The 16,896-nt window shown below is 43.5% G+C and overlaps 1 protein-coding gene across 4 annotated transcripts in view; it reads left to right on the forward strand.

Annotated features, from left to right (window-relative positions):
• Window positions 1-16,896, forward strand: part of PPP4R4 (protein phosphatase 4 regulatory subunit 4) — a 1,921,930-nt gene that overhangs the window by 998,718 nt on the left and 906,316 nt on the right. For all 4 annotated transcript variants that reach the window (XR_013600947.1, XM_078660096.1, XM_078660097.1 and 1 more), the window contains exon 10: window positions 8,392-8,558. Coding sequence is in view for 3 of the 4 variants with exons in the window: in XM_078660096.1 (XP_078516222.1) it covers window positions 8,392-8,558 (167 nt within the window). In the remaining variant the exon portion in view is untranslated. The remainder of the gene's footprint in view (window positions 1-8,391; window positions 8,559-16,896) is intronic.

The raw sequence follows: 16,896 nt of genomic DNA on the forward strand, positions 1-16,896 counted from the left end.
ACATATAGCTACCTCATATTTGGGATCTTGTTCCTCCATTCCTAGATACTGTTCACTTCCTTGCCTGGCTTGGAAGCAAAATGCATTGGTGTCCCAATCTTTGGGCAACTACATAGAGTTATTGCCCTGATCTTTGATCCTTAAATTCTGAAAGACTTGTTGATGGTGCAGGAAGACTGTTTGGAAGAGGCTGTGCACCAGACTGTTCTTTCTGGTTCATCCTGTTTGCAAGTTATTGGACTTGGCCCTTCTGGCAGGTTCACCCCTAAATTTTTTGCTTTTAATATGTAACGTGGTGCTAGTGATTTTTGGCTTCTGCGCACATTACCACTGTGTCCCAGGGTAAAGTGCGTGCGTGTAGTGAGGTTGGCCTGCCCTCCCATAGGAATGCATGGGGAATGTATGTGTCCCTGGTAGTTTCTGATGCGTGGGGTGTGCAAGCTCGAGTTTGGTATGTGCGGACTCGTGTGATTAAATGCTGCGCGATGATGTTTGCGGCGTGAATGTGTCTAGTGTGGAAGTGCCACTTCTGGAAGTTGGCATGTCTGTGTAAATTATGTGAATTGGCTGTCTGGCTTGCGATTGGCTGGAGCTGGCTGGTGAGCCTGGCTCCAGGAGTCAGGATGGGTCTGCCCCGGTGGTGAATGGGAGTTCTGCATGTTGATGGCCGGGGAGGAGTTCACCTGGGACCTGAATAGGGCTGAGCTTTCCCCACACAATGCTGGCTCCGCCCCCTGTGGTGCGACTGATGACCCTACCCATCCTGTGAACAGGCAGAGGGGCTGAGCAAAACAAAGTGCTCAGGAACCAGTTGTATCTTGTTCGCCCCTTGCCTGCACTCATGTAGACAAAGTGATTTGTATGTATAAAAAGGGTCTGTGATCCCTTGAAAACTGTTCTCTTCCTGATCCTGTCTTGAGGGGGGCCTGCTGCTGCTGGGCGCCAGGAGGACCACCATTGGGGACTGCCTCCCTGCCTGGAAGGGCCTGTGAGCTGGCCCCTGGGCCCAGCCTTTGCCCCCCCCAATCTTGCTGTATTCTAAGAAGGACTTTTGCTGGAATTTTTGCGCCAGTTGTATCTGGTTTGCCCCTTGCCCCTCAAGCGCCTGGAAATGCTATTTCCTGAGTGCGGGGAGCACTCCTACTTTTATCTGCAGCCCGGAGCTGCTTTTGCCTACCTCGAGGGATTCCCCGGCGTGGGGATCCCCCTTTGTGCCTCTTTTTAAAAGCAGGTGCCCACCCTGCGTGTGGCCCCGCAAATTGGCCGAATTCACGGCACGGGTGCTACCCCGTGATCTTGCCGAGATCACCCCCGGGCCTCTGCCTAGTGCGATCCGGAAGTGCCCGCCAGAGACCCGGAAGTACAGGCCAGCAGAAAAGTCAGGAAGCGGACGGGAGCCGACCCCGCGCTCCTGCACCGCTGGAGTCAAGCCAGCATCCCTCCCCGAGGCTCCCCTAGCGAGAGGAGAGCCCCGAAGCCCCGGACCGCCAGAGAGGAGCGCCGGCCGCCAGGGAGGACACCCGGCCCCAGAAGCGGGACCAGATGAGGAGTCCTACCGAGCCGGTGAGTGGGGCCCGGTGTTGTTTGTGGTAGAGGGGGCGTCGGGGCACATTGCTGGTGCCGGCCCCCCCCCAGTGTGCTATCTTCGTGAGGGGGCATTCCGCATCACAAGTCCCCTGAGCGGGACTCCAACGGGGGCATTCTATTAATAAGAGGCCACGAGAGGCTCATGGCACAATCTTTATTAAGAGCCCAGAGAGGCTCCCAGGGGCCATTGTCTTCTTGAATCCCCAGAGCGGGACTCCAACAAGCTTGGGGGCATTTTGGATGGTAGAGCGGCCCCGGCTGGCAGCGGGCCACTCCCACGTGTCCCACAGTCATTTGTTACAGAGCCCACGAGAGGCTCCAGGCTCCCACGTTGTTTTGGGCCCCTTGTCTCTGTGGAAGCCAGAAGGAGATTTCCAGCACTTAGTGGGCAGCTGCTTTGTTTAGGCCCCCAGGAACCCTTTCGCATCTCTTCTGGTTGCTGCCTGCGCAGCCTCCCCTAACATTGCTGGACATAGGGTGTTTCAGCCCCGGAGAGGCCAGTTGATCTGGGGAACAGTTCTGGCGTTGCGCCCTTGCGTGGGGTACATGTTTATGCCCTTTGTGATTTTGCGCAATTGTGATACCTGCCTAATGTCATTGCTGCATCATGTGTAATGTTTTATACCTCTGAATGTATTGTAGTGCTTAGGAGGTTGTTTTGCCTAGTATAGTGATACTAGTGAGCTCAGGATTCCCTGCGTGATATTTTCCTAAGGTGGTTAGGGTTGCGTAGGTGGTACTTACCTTTTTACCAGTGGTTACTGGTTGTGTGCTCTATTTTCTATTTTGTGCTACAGTTATTATTGTTCTATGTTCTAAGCGCTAATTCTAACAAGTATTCTAGTTCTAAAAGTGCTTATTCCTGACAGTGGTCCATGTGGCCCTGTGCTGTACATACATCCCCTGTAAATTCTGCCCGTGCCTGTTGGCACATTGTAAAGCGTGTGTATTTATCTAATGTGTTTGCTATAATAGAAAGGATATTTTTATATATAACCTTGTGTGGAGTTTCCTTTGTGGTGGGCCTTGGATGTTGTTGCTGGGGGTGCGTGCGCAAATACTTAACTTACATTGCCTCTGGGATAAACCTTACTGCTCGCGTCACGTTGCCTAGAGGGTGAGCAGGGGTTATATTTGGCGTGTAACTCCCTTGCCCTGACTAGAGGGATGGTTTCTGCCTGGCTTTGGCGCAAGCCTCAGCCAACCGGAAATCCCATTTCTAACACAAGTCAACTGAAACTGTTGGGGACCATTTGTGTCCACAAGTACTGATGCAAATTAAGACTGCAAGTCTCCAAAAAGTACTCAGCTAAAAGTATTTTTAACAACCCAGCAAATGTTGCCACTTTCTTTTCATTTCTGCTCATTCACTCAACACGTGTTCTTCATTGAATAATACAACCATGATTCATATGTTTCATGTGACTTTTCCTCAGGCGTAGTGAATTGACTTTGTGCTAGTTAAGGTTCAGACCAAACTATCTAGTAAATCCTCTTTCATCTTTTCATACTTTTAATGATAGACCAAACCCAGCCCCTTAACTACTTCCATACTCCTGAATGACAAATGGCTAAGTAAATCTGCTGCTATCTTCTTTAGTGTAAACTGAGAAGCTTCACACACAACCTCCTACGAATCAAACATTGCCAAGATTTCTTAGCCAACACAGTATATTTGAACTAGGTCCTTTTGAATGCGGGGGATAAGAGAGTCGATTCAAATGGAGGAGTGCAGAGGGCAGACATAACAATTGCAGGAGTTGCCAACATTTTTTGAACTTCTAGATTTAAGCACTCTGTCATTAGTGCCATATTTAATCCCCCTGTACCCCTTGAAACTTCCATCTCTTTCTCTGCTAGCCTAGCCACCTTCTGCATTGAGGTTCATTATCTTTATTGTTCATGGAATTGCAGGGCTAAAGCAGAGTTGCTGAGATGAGAATGTAGAGGGACTGAAGTAGGGTCTGTCTTATAAGGGCTTCCTCTCCAGAACCAAGAGGGCCCAATTCATAAAGAGTCTCCACACCTGTAGCGGATTCCCGGCAATGAGAACTGCAGAACTGCAGTGCGGATGCTCTGCCATGACTGTAGAGCCTCGGCCATGACTTTAGATCCTCTTTGTGAATCAGGCCCCAAGATTCTAGCAAAACAAGCTTTTTTTCAGATACTTTTAACTGTCTGAATTTGCAATGATTTTAAGTGTTTCAGTGTAGGCCCCATAAATTATTGACAGATGTATTCAAGGCTAAAAGCATTCCTATGACACATTTTGGGTGTCAGATCTTGGAATATGCTCCTATCAATCAAATCCAGGTGATTGAAAACAGGCTTTTGAGGGGACTTTTAGACTTGGAACAGGGCATTCCAGCCAAAATTATACATGAAGAATTGAACACAAATGTTGTTACAGACTTTCGTTGCCTTCACCCTCTTTTACAGGTTAATTCGCCAGGACTGTTTTTCCCTGGTCAATTCATCTTATATACTATGGCTTCACTGTATAAATTCTACCTTTGAATATTTAAGGAGACCAGGTTTATTCTCTGATCCCAAGGGTATCGGAAAAAAATATCTTTTTTTGGGTTATGCAGGCTTATTCCCTTAGGGTGGCAGCTGAATGTGAGGCTTCTGTTTTGACATAGCAGTCAGTTCATGAATACATATTGGTAAAATCTTTCAGTGGGATTGAGCCCTACCTCCTTCTTGAAATGTCTCTCATTATTGTTGTCTTCTGACTTATTTTAGACTCAGTATATTTGTAGGAAAGTAGGATCTGCTTTTATGGTGCCCCCGCTTTTTGCCCCACTGTTTGACTAGTCTGACTGGGATCCTCCTAACCAGGACCCCAGTCTCTGTGCTTTCTCCCCTAAATTAGTATGGTGAGTACTTAGGTACATCCTGCGGTGGCTACTGGTGCCCCCCTTCTAAGTACATGGTACTGAGGTACCCAGGGCATAAGTGCTCCAGGGGTTCCCCATGGGCTGAAGCATGTATTACGCCACCCATGGGAGACCACACAAACTTTGACTTCGGCCTGCCAGTGCAGCATGTGTAAGAAGGTGCTAGTACCACTTACAACAGATAGCCTAAAGCAGGCCTTTTCAATCCTGAAGGTAGGGTGCTCAGCTCTAAGTGTGAGGGTGCCCCTGCATGAGCGGGACACCCCTACAACCTTCGGTGTACATTTACCTGGGTTGTAAGTGCATCAGCCATAACAATATATAGAGTGGCCATGTGTCATTATGCGATGACTAACTCTAGACTGGCTGTAACAAACCCTGTCATGTTTGGTATCAAACATGGTGGAATCATACCCCCGCACCATAGATGATGTGCTAGGTATGGTTCCATGACCAGAGACACAATTCTGTCCTCCTACTGCTGTGTCAAGCTCGAGCAGGGGAAGGTAGAACAATGGATATCCGGTCACAGGGAGGTGTGACCACCTCCCAGACAAGGTTTAGTGTGCTGGGGCAGGTTGGGGCTGCTTGCCAGCACCACTGAGACTGCTTGAAGGGCACACTTGGTGCCCTCCTTGCATACTCCAGTTCAAACAAATTCAGGGAGCCATTGGCTCCCGCTCTGGCGCAAAACTGGACAAAGGACATGGGAGTATCCTCCCCACTGTCCAGCCCTCCTCTGGGAGGGACCCATGAATCATCCCAACCCTCTCCTTAGGGTACTTAAGAACTTATCTGTGGGTAGGTCCCTAGATTCATCGTAGGTTTAGTTCGGATCTAGGATGCTTGTTTCCGGTCCAGGGAGGACCAAGCTTGGCAGTTCGGCCTGGACTGTTCCCGTGAGGCACAGGGTCAAGACTGATTTGCATATGGCCAGGTCTAAACTGGGGTGGCATAATGAGCAAAAGAATGATGGATTTAACCCAGATCTCTTGACTGGGGGTGAATGTTTTGATTTGTTCTGCATTCCGTTTATCAATTGTGTGTCTTTTGCTTTAGTTCAGATCCAACTCCGCGTCATCTTAAACCATCTGGACACTATGACCACATTGTGCTCACCAAGTCAAACTGACCACCTTGAACTTCACTCTAGAAACCGAGAATGCAACCAGGAAGACTCTGTCTGCTCCAGGTCTCATCATCCTGCAAGTCTGCTGCACCGTCAGTGTATGTGCTCCATGTAGGTTCCTCACCGGACCTGAGAACATCAAAGAAATCAGAAGAAATCTCCCTTGGAGTGAAGGAGTCATTCCCCTGCATCTGCAGGCACTTCAACGTAGCTGATCCTGGGCTCCTACAGACTCCAACAGGCTCAGTAACACAGGTGATGGTTCTACAACTCCTTCAAGGCCTGCACTGTCTTTAGACCAAGTCTAAGGCCAGTATCCCTCGTTGGTACCTCTGGAATTGAGTCTTCTGTGCACCCAGTCGGCTGGCCGCTGGTAAGGGTGGGCGACTCTTGTCTCCAGAGATCTTCGGATCCTTTCAAGGGACTTCTTTGTTTCTAGTGGGCTCCCCTGTTTGCTTGAGGCCTGCTCCAACTCACCTGCACTTGGTGAGTCCCTTGGAACTTGCTGATTCTAACTCTGCACCTTTCACGCTTGCCACATTGTCTATAGTTGCCAAGGATTTATTTTTTTGGTCCTCCCAACGGACACCGACCCCTCAACTCTTGACATCTGACATGGGAAAGCTCGTGATCAGCTCCTGGTCTTTCACTGTGTCACCTTGTCCACACAGCTGCCGCTCCATGATCATCGCCAAGTCTCCTGCATCTCTCAGCATCACTGAACATTCGTCTCCCGTGCCTCCTGGTCACTCCTGAGTGGCATAGACTCTGTCCCCTCTGCTTGCAGGTACTTCTCAACTTGAATCCACCTTTGGACCGTACATGTTCACCTTCTTCAACATTGTTATCTTCCTGAAGTCCTCCATTGAGTTTGACGGCGGTTACCAACACCACTTCACACCTATGCACCCTGCTACCCTAGTGCATGTATACTGGTTCCTAGGGTATCCATGGGTGGGTTTGCTCTCCAACCTTCTGTCTTCCTCCGGGTTCCTTGAGGGTCCACTGGGAAGGGTCCTTCTTCTTTAAAATTGCAACCGCGACTTACCCATTGTCTTGAATTGAGCACGCAGTCTTGTTCCTACTCTGCACACGGTCTCCGTGGGATTCCAAGTTACTTACCTTGGGTAGTTCCTTGGGTCCCTTATACTTCTACATCTTCTGGGTACAGTATTGACCTGAGTCGTGGTTTGCATTCCACTATTTTAGTATATTGTTTGGCCTCCCCCTGGTGACCACTGTGTATTCGTGCTACTTACCTGTTTTTATTGCAAAATAGTGTATGCCTTATGTATATCTCCTGGTAGGAGATATCTGTATGTGTTACTGAGTGTCTTATAATAAATACCTATTTTTATAAACACACTGTGTGGTTCTTTTTCACTTAATCTATACCAATAAGATTAAGTTCTGGTGAAACAAGCTGCTTTACACTCTTTCTGGACTAAGCCTTAATGCTTGCCTCCACAGCTACCACTTAGAGAGCTTTCTAAAGTTGTCTAAGACCACTAAAGTCACCATATGGGTTGTCTGGATTAATGCAGGATGCTACACTTACATAAGTGAGCACCATATACTAAGCCAGCCTCCTACAATATTCCATCAGCTTATGTTTTTAAGGGGGTCTTGTATAAACCATCCAATTTGCCTCCTTGTATATAAGACAATGTATCTCTGTGTGAAACCATGTAGTTAGTGCTTATTTTCCCCAGGTTCACTTTCCGTCACCATAAGCACATAAGGCCCCTTTTGCTGCCCATGGATTTTAGACAGACCAGGCCTGCATTTTTATGTTTGCAAGTTTTATCTACATTAAAACTGTGTTTGTATACATCATGGTTTCTGGCTTATGTTTTTTTGTGCAAGTTTTTAGTCCTTTTTTCTAGAGGCATTAATTTTAATCAGTGTTCCGACTGATATTTCCCTTTTGCACTAAGAATTTTGTTTGTGGGTGTCTGTGGGTTATTGATTCTCCCATATTTTATATCTTTTGATATTGTATCTTTTTTCAAATTATGTACTGGTTTTATATATTTTCGTTATGATGTTTGTGCAATGTTACTGAAATGTGTACTTGTATGATTGTTGCTTCAAAAATCAAATAAAGTTTATGAAATTAAACGCATCAGCGCACATTCCCCTCCTCTTGGCCTCCCTCATTAGAGCAATTGGATCAATTTTAACTGTTGGAAATATTTATGACAGTGTAATTAGGAAAATTGTTTTAAAAAAGATCAACAAAAAATTCAGACTGAAAAATTGAATAGACAGAAATTCATAAATCCTCGGGTAGGCCTTTTTTAAATTCACTGAAATGTTACATACATACACACTCACACACACACTCACACTCTTACACTTCTTGTTTTAAAATGCCGTCCATCTTAGTATTTCTTTGGGGACAAATCATGTAAATTCCACTGGTGCAAGGCAGTTTTTCCATTGTGCCAGGCAATTTTCCAGTGAAATTTCCAGCCATGGACTAGGGTAAAACCAACATTTTGTTAAAATCCATCTCTGTTAATCACACAAGCCCACTCTTGTTTGTCTTGTCTCGCTGGTTTCAGGGTGGTTGAAAAGCTTCATCTTGATTGTTTTTTTTCATCTTGCAGTGGCATATTTTACCTCATGTAATGCATTAGTTATGTGAGAATCAAACTCATTTAGCTTTATTTATTTCTCATAAGCCTATTGTTTTATTCTTATGTCATTTTGCAATTCTTTTTTTGTTTTACCACGGGAAAAAAATCACTTTTGTTACCTAATTTATTTTAGGGATTTTTACCCCGGATCAGCAGATATGGTTCTTGGAGTTTTACAAGAAACTTTGCAGACTGGGTTTGCAAGAGGAAGAAAATGGTCACGCTGAGAATTTACTTCAAGCCTTAGAGTTGGAAAACAAATATTTGTCTGTGAGGAAGAACTGTGCTTTCAACTTTCCAGTGAGTTACTGTTAAAAGTTTATAAATATATTGCTCACAGGTTGTGAGGAAGAAACAGATTGTAATGATAGTTTAAATGCATGTTTTTAAAATATGCATATTATAAATTCAAATTAAAGAAAGTGCAATTTTAGCTATGTTGTTAGACATTTTGCTTTGAAATATACAGGAATCTTTTTGAACTAGGCACACAAGACCATATGATTCCAGCCTTCCCATAGCAGTTTGCTCCTACAGCCTCATTCCTTCTTCCTTTATTGACATTACTGTTCCACTTTGTTTTTAGGTCTCAGCTAGACAAGGCATGAGCTGTCTTGAAGAGACATGTTGTATATACTTTGTGAGCTACAGCCCCCCCATAGGCTTCCCATATGCTGTCTCTATTGTCGTTCTCATATTCTTTCTCCCCATTTGTCCATGGCATGCATGTCATGCCTCTTCCTGTGTTTAGTCCTTCCCGAGAACATGTACCAATTACACTATCCATTCATTGCTTCCATTTTAGGATCTGTTTCAGGATCTACTTTTTTACCCAGTATTGGATCTTTCATAGACTCACATGCTTGATTCATCCCTCCATCGATGTGAGAGTCTCAAGGTAAATTTTATAATAGCAGTAATTAATCATATGACAGGCAAAAATGCATTGAACAGTCACCTAATTAGCCCATCCATATCCATAAATAACCAAAGTTAAAACACAACCAATCAGATAGCAACACCCTCTAGAACACTCCACAGAGAGGCAAGTCCCTCAGATTTTCTACCGCATGTAGTTGTGACAGGGAGTCTCCCTGAGTTCTGCTCAGTTTTTTCTCTTTATCTTGGATATTGTGATTTTAAAATAAATGTCAGAATCTTCAAATAAAGGACTCTTCAGAACTTGTGGCTCATGTGGTAATAAAAGACTGCATGCTGAAGATCCCCACAAGCATTGTATTTACTGCTTGTAACCTCTTCATTAGGTAAACGACTGTAGAATGTGCAGAACCTTTTCTACAAAGACTTTGAAAGATAGAGAAGGCAGTCTGCTTATTTGGTTTGAGAACCAACAATCTAAATCTTCTGTGCTCCCTGATGAGCAAGGCAGTCTCAGTTCCCAGGCATCAGTTGAACTTTCTAAAAAGAGGGATAGATCTTTGGAATCCAATGAGGGACATAAAAAAGCATCAAAAAGACCCATCATGAGTCTGCGCATACTGCCTCAAAAAAAAGGGAAGTAACCATTCCCTTCTGAGGAAAAATGTGCATCAAAAACTGCCACTAAACATACAAAAATTCAGTCAGAGGCTGTAAAACCATTGTTGAAAAAGACCTCACTGACAATAAAACCGCTGTTGTAATTCGTTTCCCAGCAGTTGTCGACAATGCTTACACGGTCTACTGAGACTTCATCGAATAGGATTAAATCGACGGAAGTCTTGTCGTTGTCGACAGCACCTAATCCACACGTGGTGCTAATCTCTTCCTCGGCCCCTGCTCAGGGACTATGTGGCTAACTTCGACACCTCCACCATCATCAGCACGTCCTCCCCTGATGACACCTCCACTGTCCACTGCATTTTCATCGAAGACGTCCCCGCCATTGACGACTACTTTGTTGCCGTCAACTTCTACGTCAATGGTAGCGGCTCCGTCGACTGCACTGACAATGACAACACAGTCCCTAACCACTGACTTCTTTAACGTTGACGGTACCTGTATCACCGTCGACGAAGATTTTGTTGACGCCTCAATCAAAGCGACCTTCAACCTTGCATAATACACCTATTTTGTCATCGAGTTTCTCGTCAACAATGCCTTTTCAAGAGTTTTTTTCCAGGATCCTTCTCATATTTCACCTTTATCTCCTAGTTGGTTGTTAGAGGAGTCTGATGAAGATGGATTGTTCAGTCCGGCTCACAGTCCTTCACATCTTCATGTCCAGTTTCAGGAGGAGGAGTATGACGAGGAATATTATGAGCCACAGTATCACCAATCTATGGGACATATCACAATTTTTGATGCCACACCAGGAACCAATGATACAGCTGTCTGTTGCATTGATACAGCTGCCTGTTGCATAGGTGCAAGATTTTTCAACTATGTTGCATGACTATCATACCCATTTCCTAGCAGCAGCAGGATCAGTGCACGTAACTAAATCTTCACCTCTCGCTGCCGCTTGTCGGCCACCCCTGGAATCGCAGGCTTCTATACCTGTGCAGCAAGATCAAGCCCCACTGTATGATAATGTAGAAGAAGGGGAAATACAAAATACTCCACCAGTTATTGAAGAATGGGAAGACTACTTAATTCCTACACCTTCTCCTCCAGCTCCTCAAGCTATTGACTCTCCACCTGAGGATATTGGTGGCTTCCATGGTTTGATGGAAAGAGCTGCAAATCTTTTTTATTTGCTGATGTCTGTGAAACAGTCTGACTGTGTTTTGTATTATTTTAAGGATCAGTTCAGGAAATCATTATGTGCAATTTACATTATTGATCATATTTGGGAGGAAGGGATCAAAATTATGAAAGCGCCATATTCAATGCCAGCAGTATGTCCTAGGATTGATAAAAAATGTAAGGCCCCTGATGATGCTCCAGCCTGCTTTATGGGACATCTGAGGCCAGATTCCGTAATTGCTCAGGCTGTGCAACGGAAATCACGAAATCCTTCAGTACCTATTACTGCTCCTCCTGATAAAGATGGACGGCGCTTGGACAATATTGGGAAAAACGTTTACCACCGTTGCAGGTGCGCCAGTGCGAGCTACCCATTCCTTACCAATGCTAGGATGATATGACCTCCAGATGTGGTTGGATGTGGCATCATATTTTGAATATTTACCAGACGAGACACGAAAAATTATTTTTGAAGGTGAAAGGCCAGCCTCTGAGATTATTGATATATCCATGGACATGGCTTCTCTTGCTTTTAGACAATTAGCTGGAGCAGCAATTCTCTGTCATCAGGGCTGGTTGAAATCTACCACTTTCCATTCTGAGGTGCAGAGAAATAATTTAGACATGCCATTTGATTTGCGATGCGCTGTTTGGGAAGCAAATTGATGAGGCCTGGCAGAAGTGCTTAATTTGTAAAAAAAATTGCAGGGTCTCTCATCAGGAGGTTACTGTAGCTTGCACCACACAATGCCCCTGCCATGCTGCCATTGAAATTAATAACAAAACTACTAACTAACACATTCGTACGTGTGTGACAATTTGGACTATTCCAGGCCCACAAAACTATAACAATGGCTCGGGCGGCAACTAATAGCCATTTTTAATGTATATTGAAATAATAATCAACTGTTGTTGTGGGCATCACTACACTAGCCTTAAAGCGCCACCTTGTGGCAGATTGTCACAAGCACCGGTGTTGACAGTGAAGTGCCGGTGCAGAACACAGGAAACCACCGTCTCAAAGCACTGACTTGCAGGCTATCAATAAAGATACTGATACCGCTAAGTCGTTAGGGATGCTCCAGTATAGGAAAATACCTTTTCGCTGAGCATGTGGCAGAGGATCTTATTCCTTTATTGGAAATTGCCAAAAATATCACCCACATATACCAATCTTACCGCTATGGGTATATCAGAAGCAATTATATCGAGCACCACCGTCCACTGCATATTCCAGTCAACAGCCCAGGAGGAAACAAGCTACCCAATCTAGAGACAGTGACAATATCCCGGCAGCTGTTATGACCCCATCCATGACCAACATCAAGCCAACGAGTATTTCTCTGCATTACTACAAATTACAAGGGACAAATGGGTCCTGGACACTATAAAGTATGACCATACTTTAGAATTTGTAACAGTTCCACCTCCTCATCCACCCCTAAGATTGCTTCCATCTCATCTCCAATTGTTAAGAAATGAAGCATACGTTATGCTTCAGAAAGGAGCTCTAAAAAAGGTTTCTCTTTCTCAGAAGGGAAAGGGTTTTTATTCCCGCTTCTTTTTAAATACAGGAAAGGTCAGGGTAATGGAGAAATCTAAACAAGTATCTGCAGAAAAAGTCCTTCTGCATGGTCACTCTCCAGAAGATACTTCAACTTCTCAATCATGCAGATTTTATAACAGCTCTAGACTTACAAGATGCATATTTCCATTACCAAATACATCCCAGTCATCGAAAATGTCTTTGTTTCGCTGTAGCAGGTGCTCATTTTCAATTCAAAGTCCTCCCGTTTGGCCTCCACTCAGCCCCACCAAGTGCCTAGCTCCCGTTGCTGCTCATCTCAGACTTCAGGGTCTTCAACTGTTTCCTTATCTCAACGACTGGCTACTAAAGGCACCCTCTTATCAGCAGGTCTCAAAGGCAACTTCGCTCTGCTTACGGATGTTTTGCTCCCTGGGGCTGACACAAAATTATCAAAAATCTGTTATACAGCTGTCCCAAAAGATTACCTTTTTTAGAGCAACTCTTGATACTGTCCGAGACAGGACATTCTTCTCTGCAGAAAGCCAAATAAATCTAATTTCATTAGCGACCAAACTAGCCGGAAGCGAGTTTGCTTCTGTACACCTAATAAAATCTCTGCTCAACATTATGTCTTCAGCAATTTTGATGGTGCCTCATGCACATCTCAAAATGAGACACTTACAAGAGCAGCTGGACAACAATTGGCTCCAAGTAACCGTGTGGTTCAACGACCTAGTTCAGATAACTCCAACCATGAAAAAAGCACTTCGCTGGTGGCGATCCTCAGAGAATCTCTCGACAGGGCTAACTTTGCATTTCCCATTACTGGATTTCATCCTTACCTCACCCCTCTCTAGATGGCACGGAGGCACATCTTCATTATATTCGAATAAGAGGTAAGTGGTCTAAATCGCTTGCAAAAATGCACATCATCTTCCTGGACTTCCAAGCAATTTCATAGCCTTACAGGCTTTCCTCCCAAGAATACAAGGCTCTTCACTTCTCATGCTAATGCACAATACTGCATGCATACTTTACCTCAACAAACAGGGAGGTACACTCTCCCACATTCTATCTCTAGAAGCGTAGGGAATCTGGAAATGAATTAGTTCGCACCACATCTCCATCAAAGTGGAACATCTTCCAGGGATGAACAACAGTCTGGCAGATACTCTAAGCAGAACTTCCAATCCTGCCATGAATGGGAACTAGAACAGACGATTCTGGACTTCATTTTCCAAAAGTGGAGCAAGCCTAACTTGGATCTCTTCGCCTCCAGAATAAACCGCAAATGCCAGTTCTTTGTCAGGTCAGAACCAGAAAGAAGGTCATGGGGAAAGTGTTCCAAAAAATAGGATGGACGTGGATCTTCACGTATGCCTTTTCTCCTTACCATTTAATAGCGAGGCTACTCATGAAAATGAAAAGAAAGCCATGTTGTTTGATTCTCATTGCTCCGTGTTGGCATCACCAACATTGAGTCACTGAGCTTCTCCAGCTCTCAGAATGCAGACATTATCGCCTCTAATAATGTTGACGTTCCTGAACATCCCGCATCGCTCCAGCTGCATGCTGGTTTGCTGAATTCAATGACTTCAAGGACTTAGATCTGCCACAGGATTGTAAGGACATTCTATCTAAAGTGAGAGCAATGTCTAGTATTAAAACATATAGTCTCAAATGGAAACTCTTCTGTGCATGGTGTCTTCAAAATAATATACATCCATTTGATTCTCCTCTAGAATTATTTTGGCCTTATCTTCTTTCCCAGACTAATTTAGGACTCATCTATACCTTGATTAAGGTACATTTTGCTTCCTTTTCCAGTTACAGACGTTCCTCTAAAGGTTTTTCTCTATATTCATGTCGACTGATGAAACATTTCATAAAAGGCCTGTTCAGAGTTTTCCCTCCTATTCGAGTTCCTCTTCCAGAGTGGAGCCTTAATATAGTTCTTGCACAACTTATGAAGTCCCCTTTTGAGCTTATGCACAAGGCTGAGCTCAAGTTTATTTCCTGGAAAGTTGCATTGCTGTTGGCTCTTACATCTGCCAGGAAAGTCAGCGAAATTCAAGCGTTTATGATTAAAGAACCTTATCTCCGTTTCACTAATGACTATGCCCTGCTTAGAAAGAACACAGCATTCATTATAAAAATATCTTCTACTTTGCACCTTAATTAACCGGTTATTCTGAGAAAAGATTTTTAAAACCCAACTTCTCCAGCTGGAAACGCTGTTCATACTTTAGATATTAAAAGATATCTTAAGTTTTATTTGCTAGATATCAAAAACATTAGAAAATCTGATGAACTTTTCGTCTCTTATAGTTTACAAAGAACAGGTGCTTCAGTGGCCAAAGCACCTATTGCCAGGTAGTTTGCAGGTACCATTCATTTCTGCCGTTCTAAAGCAGGCAAACCACTTTATTCCAAGCCTAAAGCTCATTCTACAAGGGCAGTATCATCCACAGCATCTCTGTTTGCAGGACTGCCATTGAACAAACTTTTCTGCGCAGCAGCATGGAGAAGTGTGAATACATTTGTGCTGCATTACTGCTTGTGCTCTGCTAGCAGTTTTACGCAGCCTTTTTCAATAAGGTAAGCTTCTGTTTTGGAGGTGTTCAATTAATTTCAATTCAGAGGCATTCTGTTGACTTGTAATTGCTATGTTTTACATACTCCTTTATGAATTTGGTACAGATATATATATATATTATATATATATATATATATATATTCAATGAAAAAACCATAGGTTATAGACCATATATAGTTAGGAATTAGCATTTAAAAAACCTTATTTTACTCACACAAAACCATTGAAATTCCATATATAGTTAGTTGCACTAACTATATATCGCGCACCCGCAATCCACTGCTGATGATGTCACATATTACATCATTCATGACATGGTCAGTGACATCACTGATGACATCACTGATGACATCTCAAATGACATCACTGATGACATTACTGATGACATCTCATTTGACATCAATGATCACATCACTTATGATATCATTCATGTGACAATAAAATGCATCTCCTCACACTTTAATATAACCTCTGTTACACCCAGTGTTAAATACAGAGTATAATTTTTGAAACCATTGACACACCAATACTAGTTACTACATACGCACTCACTGATTCCTACTTCTACACACACATTCACTCATTCACCCATACAATCATTCATACATACAATGACTCATCTTTACAACACTATCATATGCACTCATACACCTATACAGACACTCACACTCTGCCACTCATCCATGGAGTTACTCACACACCTAGTCAGTCCTGTAAAGAATCAATCACACTTCCATTTTCTAATCTATACAGTTAAACATAGAGCACATAACATTTTCAAACATATACTAACACATACTTACTCTCTTATACAATCATTGATACAAGTACACATTGATCTGCACAGAGTCACACACCTCCCAGCCAGCCACACACACACTCAGTCTCCCATACAAATAATTGGGCAACCAATCAATAATCCATATAGTTACTCATATAGCTACTGATCAACACATGCAGCAGTTTACAGAACAATAGAAATAATGATGCACAAATTAAGACAGTTTAGTCACTAACCCATGCACTCAGTGAGACACATTTAATCACTCACTCATACAGTCAGTCATGCACCTACTAAATCCTTCATCCAGACACTTATTCATCCACTCATTCTTCAATATGTAAGACATATTTAAAGTTTACAGAAACATACAGACACTGGATGTTGTCATCAGTGATGTCATCAGTGATGTCATTTGAGATGTCATCAGTGATGTCATCAGTGATGTCACTGACCATGTCATGAATGATGTAATATGTGACATCATCAGCAGTGGATTGCGGGTGCGCGATATATAGTTAGTGCAACTAACTATATATGAAATTTCAATGGTTTTGTGTGAGTAAAATAAGGTTTTTTAAATGCTAATTCCTAACTATATATGGTCTATAACCTATGGTTTTTTCATTGAATTTTCAAGGTTTTGTAAATGCAAATTCCTAACTATATATGGTCTATAACCTATGGTTTTTTCAGTGAATTTCATTGGTTTTTTAAAAGCTAATATCTGTAGCTGTAAAATGTATTCTTCTTTAAATCCAAAAATATATTTTATATGTTTATTAATAATTTTTTTTTAAATATTTTTTTTTCTTCGCTCCCGGTTCGCGAACCGGGAAGCTTCCCGTTAGCTCACCTTGATGCCGCGACCCAGTCCGCGAACCGGTAAACGTTCCGTTTGCGGAACTGCCGCGTTAGAAATGAACATCGTGACGCGTCGGGGAAGCGCGACATATCACGTTGTCGCGTAATGCGTCTTATGACGCGCCGCGTTAGCGCACCCGGAAGTGCTCCGGTACGCGAACTGAGACGCGAAGCGCAGCTC

The sequence above is a fragment of the Lissotriton helveticus genome, chromosome 9, assembly GCF_964261635.1.
Source record: "Lissotriton helveticus chromosome 9, aLisHel1.1, whole genome shotgun sequence".
Taxonomy (NCBI): domain Eukaryota; kingdom Metazoa; phylum Chordata; class Amphibia; order Caudata; family Salamandridae; genus Lissotriton; species Lissotriton helveticus.